Raw genomic sequence first — 19,637 nt, 5'->3', positions numbered from 1 at the left:
GAGAAATGAACTGCTTTGATGTTGATGGAAATGCAGAAGCAAATACATGAAGCCTAAGTGCTGGGCTCCTGCAATGACAATAAGGCAAACTAGAGGTTGGAAAATCCACCTGTGAACAAATGCTTAATGAAGCTACTGCTTTTACTTTCTCTATTGCAGGATTTACCAGCCTTGGTACTATTCACATTTTGGGATGATAATGATAATTCTTTGATGAGGTTTGTCTTGTGCACTGTAGGATACTGGCAATATCCTTGGTCTCTACCCACTGGGTGCCTGTAGACCTGCCCCACCTCCAGTTGCGACAACCAAAAATATCTCAGGACATTGGTAGCTGGGGAGGTGAGGGGAGCATTAACTGCCCAGTGTGAAGAACTACTGATGTAGAGCACTGACTCTCACCCTTCTAGAGCAACTTAGGCTGCAGATTCCTCCTAGACGTAGAGACGTTACCTGCTAACGACTGAACTCTGACTTTAGGGACGCTACTCCTGCTTCCCTAAACTCACTTAAATATTACAAATTATGGAAATTATAAACTAAGGTAACTTCATTTATTTCCATATTTTAATACCCCGTTAGGTGATCCATTAAAATATTAATATGAATGAAGTTATTAGCATTTTTGAAATTAAAGTATTATGGATCTTTAATATTGGGGTCATCTCGGTAAAAGGTGATGTGTTTCTCTTAAATAGTTAACACAGCCTTCTTGAACAGAAAGACATAATTTAGGAATTCCTCCTTGACACTGCTATTTTCACTCACCTGAACTTCTGAACCATAATGTAATTGGAGGCTTCAGCTGAGGGGTGGCTGTATTACAGAAATCTCATCACTTTCTGTCTGCAAATATTCTGGGAGATATAACTCCTACGACTTGGTATTTATCTTAGAATAGCAAACTAAGAATAACTTAGTTCTATAAAAAGGGAAGTGTGTTTAGCAAAAATGCCTATTACCTATAAAACAACCATTTTACAAAGTTTCAGTTCTCTGCTTTAGGAGGCTTCATTGTAAGAATTCAAAACATGGAAAGTTTTCTACACTTTAAGCAATTCTTCTGGGACATTTGAATATTTCCATACTAGTTGCTTGACAAGTCTACATTTCTTTTAGTATGGCAATTTACTAACATTTTCCAAATAGCCTACACACACACACACACACACACACACACACACACAGAGTGTATTTTAAAAATGACATTCTGCAAGTCTTTTGTACATTCTTCAGGGAAATGGTACTAACTACAAGGTAGCTATTTGATATGAGTCCACACATACATACACCACACAAGAGCTGTCCGGTAGAGAGAGAAGCTTTGTACATTTGTTAAGAAATTTCCGTATTTACCAATAATAACGAAACCACTCAACACTGGTATTCAAACAATTAATGTCTAAATTATGAACAATGTAATTTAAAGAAAGAAAACACAAATAGTTATTGTTAGCCCATTGTGGGTTAGCATTTATTCTACTAAAATAATTTTATAAATTAGTATCATTCTGTAAAAAAGTGTTGGTCATAATGTTCAAATAAAAGTATAATATTGTATTCAGTTATTTGAAGAAAAACTCTCAAAATGACATTGAATTTCCATATATTTCCTTCTCAACAGCCTGAAATGGGTCTGTGGTGACATGAGGTTATCAAGAGACATAAAATAAAAGTTTACATCTAAAAAAAGAATGGGGCCCCTGTTTGGCTCAGTCATTAAATGTCTGATTTGGGCTCAGGTCATGATGTCATGGTCATGAGATGGAGCCTTGCTTAGGATTCTATCTCACTGCCCCTCCCCTGCTCACTCATACAGACTCTCTCTCTCAAAATAAATAAACACTAAAAATATTTTAAAAATAAAAACATAATGATTTAATAAATATCCCCCTTCTCATGACAACCTTAAACCCAGCCTTACAGTACTGATCAGAGAAATGTATATCCCAGGTTGTCACATGCCCAGCTTCTTACCTTAATAATACAATTAGAGATAAGAAAACGGGGTAGCATGTCCACCAGGAATTAATGAAACAATGAAAGGAGGTTCTGTCTGGATGCTTAGGCATTATTAAAATTTGCTATTAAAAAGGCAAATTTTACTAGATTATATTGATAACTAAGGTTAAACCACAGGAAAATCTTATTAAATACAAAAAATAAAACTAGTGTGGCAGCAAAAGCAAAAGTTTCAAGCAATTCTATCCTTCCTTAAAGACAACCAACATCAATAAACTTGCGAGAAGTACACATGAATATGCTTTAATGTGTATGTAGTTCCTATACACTCTTCTTTACTCTTGTTTCCCATATTATACATTAAAAAAAAAGACCTTTATCTGATTACAAACTATTTGGGCCAAAGGTCAAGAGATAGCGTTTTACAACTTTATTTAGTCTCCTAATATGAATGTGACAATCATTATTACCATGAATAAATGAAATTTGAAAGATAATGCACAAACTAGAGTGTTTTTGGAGTTGTGTGTTTAAAATTCATGTTCTGGTGCTATATTCTAAAAATGGTAAAAATAGCAAAACCATGGCATGAATATCCCAAGTGCATGGTATCATACACTTTTCTGCTGAGCTTCAGAATCCTCTCATGCAGCACACCAAGTAGTCCTAACAATTTGTTCACTGACATGTAAGATAAGAACCGACTGGTCATGCTGCCAAAGGACTATAATAACAAGGTCATAACTTCCAATATCAGTGTTTATCAATAATGGATTCATATACTAGCTTACAGGTAACCTCAGGAACACCAACTATATGGTTACACAGTTATTGTGATTAAGAAACAATGTACAAACTTCATAAAATTAATGACATTTTCTGTTTAATTTTTTCATTGTGTTTAAATCATTGACAAAGTAAGTTCATATTTATGACTTCTCCACACTAACAATACACAGAATTTCCTACGGGCTTTTTTTTTTCTCAGAGTTCAGTGAAAAAAGGAAGCCCTTCCTTATGGTCAAAGATAGCCATTAAGTAGGAAGGAGGGTTGAACCACCTTGCAGAGCTGTGAATCTTCTCAGTATCCAGGACACCTGTATTTGAACACAGAATGGTCATCTAACTGGGACGCAGGAGCAGAGTAGAGTTCTGAGCGAGAAGCCGGACGACATGACCTCTGAGGTCACTTCCAACCCTAGCACACTGGGGCTCTGGGACAGAATGTCTTGACAGGTTATAAACCCTATTATTGACTCCAGATACATAAGTTAATATTCTTAAATTATATTTCCAACAAAGCTTAATATTACTTACCTCTGCAACCTTGAGAAATTCAGATACTCGTGTCATTCTAGTTAGAAATCGTTTGTAAATTTCTAGGGCATCTTTACATTGTCCTTTCTTCATTTCAAAAAACTTTTCTGGAAGAGATAAGAATATGGTAAAGGCTATTATATTCAATTTTCTTCTAAGCTTATGTTAAACTATTAATTAAAACTTAAGGGTGCCTGGGTGGCACAATTGGTTAAGCATCCGACTCTTGATCTCACTCAGCTCAGGTCATGATCTAATGGTTTGTGCGTATCAGGCTGTTGGTGCAGAGCCTGCCTGAGATTCTGTTTATCCTTCTCTTCACCCCTCTCCTGCCTGTGCTTGCTCTCTCTTTCTCAAAAATAAGTAAACAAACATTAAAAAATAAGATAAAAATAAATAAAACAATTAAAAAAAACTAACATGAATGTTTGGGTCAAAAACAGTAGGCTCTAAAACCCACATGAGGTACTAATGCCCCTAACCAATGAGACCTGCAAAGTTTGAGAACAGTATTATGTTCTAGGTGTCTCAAATAAAGGCATTTATATAACAGAAGTACAATTAAAGTAGAAGAACATATGAAATGTCACAATTGAAACTCATGATCCATATATCCCAGTACCCTGCTTTATCAAATACTTGCTGATAACCTCAAAAGTTATTACTGCATTCCACAGCAAACTTATTTTCTTGCTAGCTCATCATAAACCATTAATCTATATGTCATAAAGCAATAAATTTGTCCAATTAAAGAATTCTTTAAATTGTCTATACTCTATAAATTGATACCTTAGTTGTCCATAGATGAATTTTTTCAAACATTATAATGTGTCTCTTAGTTACAAAGTAGTGGAGTTTTGTGGAAAACATTTGGTTTACCAAACTCATCATGACTTTCTAGTCCCTAATTGTACCCTTTTCCTTAAACTTCAGCTTCCTAGACAGAAAAACAGAGGATTTCTTTGCTGTTCTCTCTTGCACTCTCAAAAACTGGAATTCACAATCAGTAAGGTTTGAATCATAGGTTCCATCATAATTATAGTATGTGAGTGTATTTTTTCCATACATCTTTGGAAGGAAACCAAAGTTTTCCTACCATTACTTTATCACTATTTTTGCCAGCCAGTCATCTGTTGATTCAATCAATAATTATTGACATTGCAGATGAAGATATAGTAGACCCTGCCCTAGCTTCCAGGCAATTCTAGATCAAAACTAAATATGATTCAGTACTCTTCATTATTTTATATTTTCACATTGTTAAACTCATGCTATTTTTATATTCTCTCATATTTTAAAGTTCTTAATTTCATTCAGCATGTAATTTTACTACCTTAAAAGTATTTTTAATTTTCTCAAGAAAGGCTTAATAATATATAATTACACAAAGAACTAATTATTGAGGATAGCTACTCATTACCTTCTGTTGACAGTCTGGGTAATTTTACATTTAACACAGACCTCCCCTGTAGGGCATTCAAGGGAAGAAAAAAAATCAAGAAAACAAACACATACTGTTTTCCAATTGAGATTTGAGAGGGAAGTGAGGCTTTTAAAAAATGGCCAATCTAACCCAGAAGGTATTACGCTAAGGGAAGCAAGTCAGACAGAGAAAGACAAATGCCATATGATTTTACTTATATGTAGAATTTAAAAAGCAAAACAAAAAACAAACAGACTCTTATATTCAGAGAACAAACTTATGGTTGAAATAGATGAAGGGAATTAAGAGGTACACACTTCCAATTATAAAATAAATCAGTCACAGAGATAAAAAGCACAGCATAGGGAATACAGTTAATTTTCCCTTCCCATATATAATACTATGATAACACTGTGTCATGACAGATGGTGACTACACTTATGGTAAGCACTGAGCGATGATGTATAGAATCATCAAATCAAAATGTTATACATCTGAAATGAATATAATATTGTGTGTCAGCTATACTTCAATTTTTAAAAAATGGCCAAATCTAATCTTTATCCACCCAACCCTGTTTTCAAATGCTACAGATGGAATCATGGTGCTATAAGGGAACAAATCTTTTTTAGCTTAAACTTTTGGGAAAACAAAGGACTATTCTGGTAAAACATAATTTTCTTTCTTTCTTTTTAAATAATCTTCACATAAATACTTTCTTCCAAATGTCTAAATTACCCTTCTTTATTAATCTAAATTTATTTCTTTGCATCAGATCTTCAGCAATAAAAAAGAGGAATCAACTGAATAACCTCAATTTCTTTTTAGAACTAATGCATCAGAGGGTGCCTGGGTGGCTCAGTCAGTTAAGTGTCTGACTTCGGCTCAGGTCATGATCTCATGGTTCATGGGTTCGAGCCCTGTGTTGGGCTCTGGGCTGACAGCTCGCAGCCTGGAGCCAGTTTCAGATTCTGTGGCTCCCTCTCTCTCTGACCTTCCCCTGCTCATTCTGTCTCACTCTCAAATAAATAAATAAATAAAACATTTAAAAATTCTGAAAAAGAACTAATGCATCACCTCTGAAAAAGAATCTAATGCTTTTCTAATTGTTCTTATCTTTCATGGCAATTTAGGATATGGGAACAAAAGATATGAAATTATTATGGCTTTAAGTTATAATTTCATAGTTGTTTCTGTAACAGTGGTAATGACACAGCAAAGCAACATGTACTGATAAGTGAAGCTGTGAGGTTCCCTTGTTCCCTCAGAGACTAGGGAATAGCCAAGAGAAATTAATACTCAATTTTTTAAAGTATTTATTTATTTTTAAGAAAGAGAGAAAGAGAGAAAGAGAGAGAGAGAGAACATGAATGGGGAAGGGGCAGAGAGAAAGAGACACAGAATCTGAAGCAGGCTCCAGGCTCTGAGCTGTCAGCACAGAGCCTGACAAGGGGCTTCAAACCCATGAACCGTGAGATCATAACCTGAGCTGAAGTCAGATGCTTAATTGACTGAGCCACCCAGGTACCCCGAGAAATACTCCTTTAAAAATTTTTTTTAATGTTTATTTATTTTTGACTGGGTGGGTAGAGGCCAAGAGAGAGGGACACACAGAATCTGAAGCAGGCTCCAGGCTCTGAGCTGTCAGCACAGAGCCCAACGTGGAGTTCAAACTCATGAACTCGGAGATCATGACCTGAGCTGAAGTTGGACACTTAACCAACTGAGCCACCCAGGCACCCCAAGAAATTAATACTCTTAACAGAAGGGATGGGTCATCCAGAAAGGAGCCTCTGTCTTTATGTCACACGAAAGATAACGTATGTTGATTTTCAGTATTAAATTTCAAATCTGGCCTTTGTAACATAATCTTTAAAACATGTTGATAAATTCCCTCATCATATTAATATTCAAAGGACAACTGTCCTAAGGAAAAGAATTGGATGAAAAGGAATCTCATCCTGTGAAATACACTGAGGTTTTGCATGTGGACTATTACTAATGGCCATTTGTCAGAAGGAAAGCATCTTCTTGCTTGCACACCACAGCTTCATCATAGTGATAAAATGTTTGCAAAGATTTGCAGCACCATTCTTGATTACAACATTAGATGCAAAGAATTGTTCATGAAGTCCTTGATTAAAACTAACCCACAGTGCATTTATAAGCCTAATTCCTAGTACTATTTAGTAAACAAACAAAAAAAAATCATATCTGTCTCAAAACACTCAGGATAGCAAGTATACCTATCCTCTAGAGTGTTACTTTCACATGAGCAATTTGACAACAAGGCTGAATGGAGGCCACTCAACACCAGAATGTGATGAGGCAAGAATGCACATCTCTACCCCTTTTGAAGTCAGGTCTTTAATATGGAGATACAACTAGCTCACCTTTTCTGTTCCTAATGTTAGCCAACAGGCTCTCTTTTTCAAATTAAATGAAATAAAAATATATATTGCATTGTTATTATTTTAATATAAAGAGAAAATGCCCATTTTTACTATAATCTTATCTCTGAAGTCAAAATAAAGTAAAACAGAGCTGCATGTAAGTAGATGTTCAAGACAATCAGGGAGAATCATATGGCTTCATATGTTTTTTAAGTTTATTTATTTTTGAAAGGGAGTGGATGCAGATGAGGGGCAGAGCGAGAGGGAACTTTCTTGTGACAGAAATAGCTAAAAATGTACAGGAAGATGGTTTCTTGCCTCTGTTTTACTTTCCAGATCACTCACAGGTCTAATTTACAGAACTGAATTTGCATACTCTCTCTAGAGAATCCCAAGGAGGCTCTGCACTATCAGCACGGAGCCCAACACAGAGCTCGATCTTATGAACTTCGAGATCATGACTTGAGCTGAAATCAAGAGTCAGATGCTTAACTGACTGAGCCACCCACGTGACCCTAGCTTCACATGTTTAACTGCTAAGTAAATTGTAAAGGCAGTTGAGTCCAATGTTCTTGAAGCAGAAGTAGGAAACAAACAAGGCTACATATTAGTGAGAGGGCACAAGTGTTTAGGTCAGCAGAACTTCATTTTGGACTGGCTACGAAGTTAAGACAAGCAACTCAAAGACAGCAAGTTTTAGGTTTAAGAGACTCATTACATATCAACAGAAACAAAGAGATTAGGAAGAGCAAATTCAAGAGTTCATTTTTTGGAGATTGCTAAATTTTAAAGACACAATGTCTAAATTTTAGTGTCTATAAATAAGACCTGTAAAACTGAAGGTCAGAAGAAAGGTAAGGCCTGAAATAACAGATTTTTGAGATTTGTATCTCCATAGGAAACCACAGGGTTTTCAACAAAAAATACACACATAAAAAAGTGGCTAGAAATTAACTTTAACAAAAACTGACACTTATGAGTCCAAAGGAAGAGTAAAATAAGGCCAACAAAAGAGAATGGGAAGATCTGTTGTTTGGTTTACTGAGAAACCCTCCCACCTGAAATAAAGGTAATACAGTGCTGCATTACATATTAAGGGCAGGTATCTTTTCCCAGTAAGGCAGCATCTCTAAGAGCAGTGTGTCTGACTGCCTTAAGCAACCTCCATTCTCCTTTCTCTTTGCAGAGAAGCCAGGATGTTAGATGCAAATTCAGTTCTGTAAATTAGACCTGTGAGTGATCTGGAAAGTAAAACAGAGGCAAGAAACCATCTTCCTGTACATTTTTAACTATTTCTGTGACAAGAAAGTTCCCAGAAGTGTGAGGTTATCTTTCACCAGCATTCCAGCGTCCACCCTCCAACTTCCTGGGTTTTGAGGAGTAGCGGTTACTCCTACTTGATGTGACTCCCTACTTCCTGGACTGTAGCCTCAGGTGACCCTTCTTCAGTTTCCTAGGGCTGCAAGGCAGCTGAGGTGGTGGAAGCAGCTTCTTATTTTTAGTGTACCATAAAGTGGTGGCCTCGGAAGTAGTAGCTTCCCTGGTGTGTGACAATTTATTACTCTGAAGTCATTCAGGAGGCTGGGCCTAGACCAGGTCCTGCAGGCTTCTGATAATTACTTAAGCACCCAACTCCCTACATTAGATCCCATTCTAAATTTAGAGTATGTCGAGGGGTTTCTGTTTCCTGAATAAGTATGTTGTATTTAGTATCTGAAGAGGTTGTAGAAATCAGACCCTCAAAAATGTCAAGGATGAGAATCTGGGATTAGGTGTGTAACTGGCTGGATCCGAAGGCAGTGATGACTGCCCACAACTATCAGAAAGTTGATTCTCACAGTCCTGTGCCATGTAGAAGTAAAATACTTACTTAAATCACCACCTATGGTTTTCTGAAATGAGCAGCTAAAATAAAGCTTACCAGACCAAGCTGCTGGGATAGACCACCATGAGGGGAATAGGGCAAATGGAATATGGAGTGAATGGTTGCTCCTGACTCCAAAGAACAATGACAACACAGGATTTTAAATTATTGGCTCAAGGCACCAGTCAGACAGTGATACTCCAAAAGTGCCCTCAAATAATCTTATCTCTGGCAGACATAGGGCTGTCATCGCTCAAAGTCAGAGAGTCTAATCTTGTAGGTTGCTGAATTACAACATATGTCATTAAGTTAAATTCCCAGCCTCACAATGGTCTCCTTCGTGAAAGTTAGGATGTTTATTGAGAAGGAAAACTGGAAAGGAGGGTGCTTGGTTGGATTCAAACCAAAGTGAGCTATCTCTTGCTAGAAGCTTTACCTTCTCAGTCTGAAGAGGCTGGTCCTGCCTTGTTTGGAGATCCTGTCAAGTCACCTTTCATGAGGGAATGAAAAATTTTCTCATGTCCAAACCATCTATTTCTTACCCCTTTCCCCTTGCCAACTTCCTTAATACCTAGAATGAGATTTAGATGCCAGCATGCCCTAGGGAGATAAGTACAAAGTCTGACCCAGGAGGAAAAAATATATAGGCTAAAAGAAGTGCAAGTTCTTACAAATTTCTGTTGGCAGAAGGGTTTCCAGATAAAACACAAGACATTGATTTAAATTGTAAATAGATAACTTTTGAGTATAAGTATGTCTCAACTATTGCATGGGACCTAATACTAAAATAATCATTCATAGGGCACCTGGGTGACTCAGTTGGTTTGGTGTCTGACTCTTCATTTTGGCTCAGGTCCTGATCTTACAGTCATAGGGTCAAGCCCCACACAGGGCTCTGCACTTGGCATGGAGCCTTCTTGGGTTGCTCTCTCTCTCTCTCTGCCCCTCCCCCTCATGTAAGCACATGCACATTCTCTTTCTCTTGTAACAAATTATTCATGTTGATCTGAATACATATTTAAGTGGGCATCTTGTATTTTTCCCTCTGGATCTGGCAACCCTCGATAAAAATGTAGACAGCTGCTATGGATTCTAAAGGTTCTGATCAGGAATGAAAGTGTATTAAGTTAGATTTTGGATATAAATGATAATTTGTCAATTTGGATGCACATGCCAAAAAACATGGATTCAAAATGCTAGCCTGAGTATCTGGAAGTAGTGCTAAAATAATGATTCCCAAACTGAAGTCCATCTCTCAGGACCTTATTAGGAATGCAAATTCCCAGGCCCTACCACACACCTTAGAAAGTCTGGGTTGAGGTTTAGCAAGCTGAATTTTAATAAGCTCTCCAAATAGTCTTGAGAAATGTCCTTGAAACACAGCCAAAAGCACTTTTTCTTACTCTTCTGCAAAAGGGACCCTTACCAGGGTGACTATAGCCAAAGGAAGGGGTCATACCCAGACTTTTCAGGGACACTGACTCTAAGCTGATGCTACTCCCTGTGGACCCAGAATGTCACCATTTGTTCTACTCATCTTAGCAGAAGCTTTTTGGAGATTAGGTGATTAAAAGAAAAGTGGATCCAGTGGGTATGTGACACTATTTGTGGTTATTTCCCCAGTTTCCTGAATATATATTTCTAATGGAAATGCTATGAAACTAGCAGAGTCCCCACACTGGTTTCCTAACCTCTTAAAAGATACAGGGGTAGCAATTCTATCATTTCCTCAGTTAACTTGCATATCTGGTTTGTGACATGGGTTGTAGAGAGTCATTTATGGTAGGTTACTGTGAACCTAATGAGGTGATGACCCCGGCTTGCAGATTTCCAGACGTTTCCTCCTTAACAGCATAAAATCAGCATCACTCTTGACACTTGGTAGCCAGTTATCAAACCAGCAAACTCTTTTATCTCTATCCCAATAAACAGAGCTCATCAGAAGTAGTTTGCTTTCATCTGGCAGGGATGATATCATACACTTGCTGTCTTATTTCAATGATATCAACCTCTGTAGCTGTCATAATCCCATGGGTTGTCACGCTAATGATATCAGGCTGATTGTACCCGGTGGGCAAGAATTTCAGTTATGCTAGGTGCCTTGATAAATCACATGTATGTCATGGGGTGGGAGACAATTTATGAAAGTTCAGAGACCTGCCACATCAACAGTTTCTTAGGGTCCCAAGGTTCCCTCCATGTCAAAGACAAATTGCTTCATGCATCCCCTGTAACTATAACGTAGGTAAAAATTTTGCTGAGATTTTTTAGTTTTGGAGGTAACATATACAATATGTGTGTGCTCTACTCTAAAAAACGTATCAGAGATGGTGTCAGATATAAGTAGGATCCAGATCAGGGGAGGGCTCTGCCACTGCTCCAAACTGGAGCCACATGGGCCTTTGTTCCCTCAAACCTAAAAGTACTCAAAAGTGTCTGCGGCAGATCCAAATACTGCAGAATGCATCTGGCACACTCCAGTAGGAAAATACAGTGGAAGCCTCTAGTGCTTTGGAGCAGAGCCATGTCTTCTTCACACAATAACTAATCTCCTTTGGAAAAACTGTTCTTGGCTTGCTTATAGAGGCTGAGATTCTAACCATAGAATATCAAGTGATCATAAGACCTCAAGTGTTATCTAATTTACAAACCCATAAGCTGGGCAAGTGCAAGAATACTCTATTATCAAATGAGAGTGGTATGGAAGAGGTCAGCCTCAAGCCAACTCTGAATACCCGTGCAGGCTGTATGAACAGATGGCTCATGTTCCCAGAGCACTGACGCTTCTGCACTGCACTTCTCCCTCCAATCACACCCATGGCCTCTGGGGAGTTCCCCATGACCAGCAGCCTGAGGAGAGAAAGAATTCAAGGTTGGTTTAGAGATGGTTTCTCATGCTGGCACTAATGAAAAGTGGTTTGCTGAATCATTAAATCCCCACAAAGGGGTGACTTTGAGAGTGGAAAGAAATCTTTCACTATAGGCCAAACTTCAAACAGCATATCTATATGATTTCCACTGTAGGTCAAAGGAAAGATAATGAGACAAATGAAACTACCCCAAACTATGAGCAAACTAATTGCTGACCTGGATGACTCGGGACTTGGAAAAATTAAAACTGCAAGATTGGTGACAAGGTCTGGAGAAAAGTAGTGGGTGGACCTTTCAGAATGGATAAAGAGCATGAGACTATTTTCATTCCATGCAAATGTAGATCAATGGCCATATGCCACAAAAAGGTTCTCAGTGATCAGGGTGATAAGAGGACTCCATACGTTGATGAACAAAGTGCCTATTACATAAGAAATGGAGGTTATGAATAGGTCCAACCACACAGTCTGATATATCTGCCATTGTTGCTAAGTCCTTATTCTGTCAAAATCAGAGATCAATGCTGAGCCTCTATCACAGCATCTTAATCCAGGAAGTATGGAGTCATCCACCAAGTAAAAGGTTAAGGATTAATTCCTTTTACCAGGGAACAGATCTTAACAGACAATTCATCCTGGATATGGATTTATCACCTCTGCCCATATTGCTCTGCCAGTACCACCATCTGTGGAATTACTCCCCATCATGGTATCTCACACAATCCTACTTCTATTTTACTGCACAAGAAGTGAGACAACAGATGCATCCCACAGAATTTGTCAGTCTTAGCATGAATCCTTTCAGTCCGGAAATAGCTGACCTTACATAATGATGGAATGGTCTGCAGAAGACACTATTTTAAACCCACTCTAAGAAGATACCTTAAGAAGTTAAGATTCTAGCATATGCTCTGAACCACTGGTCAGGATATGGTACCTTGCTCATCACTGTTGGAGTATATGTGCCAAGGAACCAAGGAGCTGGGGTAGCCCTTATACTTAATGAGGTGCCAAGTGGCTTCTTTCTCCCTACACATCTCTACAGGTGGCACCAGAGTTAGCTGTTAGAGCACAGTGGAGTAGAACATATTGGGACGAACCTTCAGTCATTCCAATATTTCGTAAGCACCAAAATCCCTGTATAAAATCGCTTTCTGCTTAAAACATCTAGAGTGACTTATGTTTCCTGCACTCAATCTTGACTGATATAAGAACAGAGAAATGTGACCTCAATGAATCATATATTTATATTATTATGTATTAAGTCCATAGTACCCAAATCTTTGCATTCTGATACAGTCTCTATTCAAAGACACCATTAGCAGTTCTACATACCAAGTAAGTTAATAACACCATCATTGTAGCAAGCAAAAAGTTTGATAAGATCTTTGAAAAGAAGCATAAATGCAGCATTTATGACACCATTTGTTAGTTCATTTGGATGCACCTATAAAAAAGGAAAAATTTAATGTTAATTGCATGTCATTAAATGACAATTTTTCTCAGAGCACATGGAAAAGTTTCAAATGATTACTAAGAAATTAATTCACATTCTACAAATGTTGTATATAACTCTTGTAGTAACTCTACCAATATTAAAAGATGGACTGTATATATATTTTTTGCTTCAATTCCAGTCAATGAAGTTAGTCCTATCAATTATAAGACATCTATACATCCTATTTGATCAATGATCCATAGCTCAATCAAATACACTTCTAAACACGTAGTCTTTTGTTACTTTTACTATGTTATATTATATTCTTCCACTTCCCCTAGGTAAAGGTCTCTGTGGAAGGGTTCAGGCTCCAGGGACCTGCAGTGATTCAGTGAGGAAGCACATCATGGGGTATAGACACCTTAGTCAGCGACCTCCAAAATAATTCTTGAGACTTATAACATTCACCCATCCACCAAATAGTCTAATCACAAACACAAAGAAGAATAATTTCTCCTTATCCCCAACCCTTGTTCACAACTCCTCAAGGTCTGTTCTTTTTTCCTGTATGACTTTTCCCACCTAAGACAGCACTGTTTTTAAGGGCAAGAAAAGCAAAGAAAAATAAGTGAATAAAGAGAAAAAAGCTAAGAGAAGCAATTCCATAAATACTTAGTGAAATCCTTACTGTAAAATCCATCAAACCAACAACATGGTTTGCTGCTTTTACCGAAATTTCACAAGAGATGAATGCGGTGACTAGGACTCAGTTTAAACAGAGTAAACTGGGTAATTTTAACAGAAATTTTAAGTTACTAACATTAGAGGGAAATTTTTGTTTCAGGCAACCATCAAAAGAAAGGAAAGCTAACAACAGTGAGTCAAGAATCTTCTTACATGTCAGAATATTTTATTTTTGTGAATCAGACATGTTTATTCAAGCTTTTCATTTTGAAATAACCATAAATCCACATGCAATTGTAAAAAAATATAGCAATTCTATATACCATTTATTCAGTTTCTCCCAATGGTAACATCTTGCAAAATAACTGTACAATATCACAACTAGGATACTGATATTGCTACAATCCACCAATCTTATTCAGATTTCCCGTTTCAGTTGTACTCAAGAGTGTGTGTGTGTGCTTTTCTACATAATCTTATACATACATAGGTCAGTGTATTTACCTCCACACTCAAGATACAGGCATGGTTTTAAGACACATGTCATGTTGGTATTACTAGGAAGAAAGACCATGAAAAAGCAAAGAAAATTCTATTTGGTGGATGGCATCATCTAAGCTGTCTATATAAAATGGCCTCTAACAGCAGACTAAGTTATTTAGCTGCCTAAGGAACAAGTTGTAGCTACTTCATCCTCTCAAATACAACAGGAGACCATCATCCTATTCTGAAGTGGGGTTCCAAGAACGCACCATTTGTATTTTTCCATGACTTAAGTAAACACCTGGTAAAGTGTTCAAACAAACTGGGTAACCAAAGTCATCTCTCCTGTGCTAAGAGCCTAAAGGAAGTGTTCATTTAGGGAGTTCGTTTGGTTTGGGGAGACCTAAATCTGTTTCCTGAGCATATTCCTAGCTTTACTTGTAGCCCACCTTCAACCAAAGACAGTAATGACTGTGTAAGAAACACTTTCTAGAGAGATACGTACATCAAATTCAAGCAGTGCATCAATTTGTCCCTGCAGTATTGGCATACTCTTTAGTAGCTTTTCAGGTGCCATTGTCCTCATTACACCATCAGCCCTGCAATTTTTTTTTAAAAAAAAAAAAGATAAAACTTTCTTGAATATCAAAAATTCAAGACCACATGCATTCTTCTAAGCTCCCCATTGTCCCCATTTCCTTGTTAATCTTACAGGATGATTTTGAGATATTAAGAGGCTGTAGTTAATTACCCTCTCTACACTACTTCCTCTTACCTATTCTTGTTCCTCAATCACACAGGCAATACTTTCTTTATCTCTGCACTGCCCTAAGGAAGAAAGCAGTGTGGTCTGAACAAAAGATATCAGTTGAATTATTGGATGGATTTTTCCAAATCTATAACAGAGGTATATGTTTAGTGAATGCCAATTTGTTTGTTTGTGCTGAGAAAGGGACAGAACACAGGTCTTAGAAGCCTTCAAAACCCATAGGGCTGGGAGTGCAGATTGTATACTATTAACTAGCAAGAGAAGAAAAAGCAAGCAGATATGCACAGTTTGGGCAAAACGAGATAGAATTTCACTAGCTGCAGAGGACACAACCGGAGGTTCATGGCAGAGGGTGCATCAGATAGGGCACTGAACCCTGTGCCCACCCACAGGCCTCTTATGGAGCCCCTGCGTCCAGTGATGGTGCAGGCATGCAGTATCGAAGTAGCTGAGGGAAATACCCAGGTGAGGTGAACAGGCTAATGATGGCAACTTTCAGGGTCTCTCCCACTTCAATGGCACGGAAAGCATCCCAAAGTATCTTTATGTGCCCATTAAACGGTGCAGAAGTTCCTACGAAGGCTATGGACCTACTGCAGAAAGGCTGCAATGCAGCTGGTAACAACAGCCATGGCTGTCCAGGCCCATGTAGGAAGTCAGAGAAAAGCACGTAAACCAGAATCATCTATAATGAGCAAGAGATGAAGTAAAAACCCAATTCTATAAAATGTTCACCCACAAGAAGCTAATTATTTTGAATGGCCAAGTTTATATTGTTCACCACCATGATAAAAAAAAAAATACTTCAAAGCTAAGCCTGGGTCAGTATTAGAAAAATTAAGTTTTATCTTTTTGTGCGGATTCTTGAGACTAAAATATTAAACCTCCAATATCTATCCATTATTTCTAATAAGGAACAGATACAAGATCTGCACAAATTTATGGCAGAATACTTCTGATTAAATTCAACATCAATTTAGAGGGAAATAAATGATAATTATGTATTAAAAAGCAAGTGTTTCTCTTTTGATGAGGTTTTCTAAATCCATGGTTAGTATTACTAATCAGTTCAATTGTATGTGCGTGTGTGTGTGTGTGTGTGTGTGTGTGTTCAGTTTTACCTCAATCAAAACACTGAAATAACTACTGTCAACTAGAGCCACTGCACTTTGAACTTTGAATGACTTTGTTTAAATTTTCTCCATTTAAAATTATTCAAAGGAATATACGTGTTTACGAATTTTGAATTGATTTTAACAAATAAAATGTAATACCTTGTCAACTATGGGCAGCAAATTAGATTTTCTGCATAAAAATATAAATAAAGTAATACATATCACAACCTCAAGGATAACTTCTATAATACCACTGAGTCTCTTTTTTCAGTTGATTGTACACTGAGCCTTCATGACCAAAATTATTGGCATTTAAGCTTAGTTAAGGTAAGTCAAGTATGTCCCAAGACTTACTCTGCTCAAATAAATATGAGAAAGAAAAAAAAAACATACCCCTTCTTCACTCTGGCAAAATCAAATGCCATCTGTCTGTAAGAGAAAGCCTTTTCATTCAAATATCTACTATAGCGCCTTATGAAGGTAGACATATCATAACCTGGGGGGAGGGGCAGAGGAAGTAAAACTAATTAATAAAATACCTTCAATTGTGCTTCGCTTAGTACCAATTTTTTTAAATCTCCCAAATGTAAATAATACTAGGATGAGGTCAATAAGTGTACCAGAAAGGTCTCATTTCAAATCCTACTGCAAGCAAAAATACTTCAGGCATGAGACATTCTATGACATTTCAATTTCATTATGCTACCATCCTTGTACAGATTATCATTTCTGATTTTCCTTGCACCTTATGTTCACCATTTCAGATTACAGGCTCTTTCTGTTTTCATACGCATGGCTATCTAAGAACTACCTGCTTGGTGTGCTTGCCTTATACAAGAAAGGCAACCAGTAAGTGTGATGAATGGGCACATGACTGCAGTTCAAATTCTACTAATTTGTGAAGAACGTTGCTTCAAGACTGGAATCTTTTTTTTTTTTAATTGGGAAAGTACCTTTCATTTAATTGTCTTTTGTACAAACAATTGTGGGTCTAGAATACAATTAAGGTAAACACTGAAAAAGGCAAAAAGTAAAATTAATGTTATCTATATGTTGAGTTGCCTAACAAATATTTTAAAGCTCTACAAAGTAACTGTATAATTACTTTTATGTTTTTCTTAAATACCCAACAGAACTATCAGTCACTCTACAGATTAATAATCTCACTTCAAAAATTAGAAAAACAACCCTGCATCAAAAGCATTATTTAAAAAATTAGAAAACATAAATATTCTCACCATGGGATCCACTTTTGTCCAAAAAATTGCTGAGATTGAATAGTGTATTTCTAGAGGCCAAGTACTGAATAAATCTCTGAAAAACAAAAATCAGAATTAAAACCAATATTCCCAAATCATACCTTTAAGCAATTTCTGATACTAAAGGATGCTACAAATTCTCATAATGATTTTAGTTTTTACTCAGTTATAAAGCTTCTTACTCTGACTTTCTCTGAAAGGAAAGAAGACTGAAAAGTACTCACTGAATTAGAATTAAATTTTATGATCTTTCATTTCTTACACAACAGAAACACTGCAATTTAATATGATTCAGTAGGCATCCCATATAAAACAGGTATTTTTAGGGGTGCCTGGGTGGCTCAGTCGGTTAAGCGTCCGACTTCGGCTCAGGCCATGATCTCACAGTTCGTGGGCTTGAGCCCCGTGTCGGGCTCTGTGCTGACAGCTACCTTAGAGCCTGGAGCTTGTTTCGGATTCTGTATCTCCCCCTCTCTCTGACCTTTCCCTGCTCAGGCTGTCTCTCTCTCTCTCTCAAAAAAAAAAAAAAATTAAAATGGGTAATTTTAAATTTATTCATATTTTCCAAAATTAAGCAGTTTTATGAAAGCAATTTTTACTTAAAGACTATTCCTAATGGGAAAAATAATTTTATTGTTCCTTTCTTCTGACAATTTTGCCAATACATTTATATGATATATACATTTTAAGTACCAATCATGGTTAATATTTCAATGTCTCCAAAAGAATGTCTAACATTTATTTCTTGAAAAATAGCTAAATAGAAGATTAAAAGTATACTCTTGATGATTTGAACTATATATTTCCTCCTCTTCTCCTAATTAGTGAAAAGTCAAAGAGCCCTCCACAAAAGCCTCCCTCCCCCACCAAAAAGAGAAAAGTTAAGTTTTCCTCATTTACCTCATTTCCATGCACCATGAGATGATGTGTTGTGACTAAAGCTTTAAATACAACCACCCAGCTACTGTTTGTTGCCCGCTCAAAGAGTGTGTCGGCCATCTGAGGAATATTAACATTGGTCTCATTGGTAGCCTGGATCAAATCTATGAAAGTAGAAGAAACCCAACAGTGTTATTAACCATTACACACAAAACTTCATTTAAAAATTTAAACATTTAAACCCGTTAACTAAAACAGGAATCTCAAAACTGCTTTGACAACAGCTAATAACCAAAATAAAACTATAGTATCTTTACAAATGAACACATAAATACACGATTTACCCAAAGCATTCATTTTTTTCTTGAGCGTATTTTTTTCTACTGAATTCTCTTCTGTATCCTATTCTGAATTTTACTGGTTTTCTGGCACCAATATCATTCTTTAAAAAATTACAAACTCCAGGAAAGCTAAGCTTCATGTTAATTCTTCTTTCCTAGTACAGGGTCTCAAAAATGTGGACACTTACTCTATACAGCATTTGAAGCCAATAACATAAATGTATGTTTTGAAACATGAAGCCGCTAAACGCCTACTTCACTTGGATTTTAATTCTGATGAGTCCTAATAAATATACTTGCCACCTATGTGGCAGAATGAGAGCAAATAGTAAAAAAAAAAAAAAAAAAATTCCATCACACTTACCTAAGCTGCCAAAGAACAACACACACACATTAAATTACTAGGGTGTGACCTGAGTTTATAAGAGAAAACTTTATAATATATACACTGTCCATTATTTACATATTATCAGTATGATTCCAGCCATATCTCAGGGAAATTTTTTTTTTTTTATATAGTGGCCAAAGTGGGCTGCGTAGCATTAGAAATAGCGGCGAGTGCTGCCAAAAAGGTATTTAAGGCAACCAAAGATAATGTGCTAAGGGACAGAAGCTAAGTCACACTGGGGCAGTGCAGACTTGAGGGTGGTACAGTTGACCTTTGAACAACATGGGTTTGAACTGCAAGGATCCACTTTCACACAGATTTTTTTAAATAGTGCAGTACCATAAATGTATTTTCTCTTCTTTATGATTTTCTTAGTAACTTTATTTTCTCACTTTATTGTAAGGAATACAGTTCATAACACATGTAACATAAAAGAATTTGTGTTAATTTAC

At 36.9% G+C, this 19,637-nt stretch overlaps 1 protein-coding gene across 1 annotated transcript in view; it reads right to left on the bottom strand.

Annotated features, from left to right (window-relative positions):
• The window catches only part of SNAP91 (synaptosome associated protein 91), a 148,042-nt gene that overhangs the window by 79,244 nt on the left and 49,161 nt on the right, over positions 1-19,637 (bottom strand). Inside the window, 6 exon segments of the mRNA XM_077750256.1 lie at positions 3,280-3,386; positions 13,165-13,276; positions 14,940-15,033; positions 16,712-16,814; positions 17,557-17,632; positions 18,478-18,620. Coding sequence (XP_077606382.1) covers positions 3,280-3,386; positions 13,165-13,276; positions 14,940-15,033; positions 16,712-16,814; positions 17,557-17,632; positions 18,478-18,620 — 635 coding nt within the window.

Source organism: Crocuta crocuta, unplaced genomic scaffold (genome assembly GCF_008692635.1).
Source record: "Crocuta crocuta isolate KB4526 unplaced genomic scaffold, BGI_CrCroc_1.0 scaffold9, whole genome shotgun sequence".
Classification (NCBI taxonomy): domain Eukaryota; kingdom Metazoa; phylum Chordata; class Mammalia; order Carnivora; family Hyaenidae; genus Crocuta; species Crocuta crocuta.
This window is presented reverse-complemented; position numbering and strand designations above follow the sequence as displayed.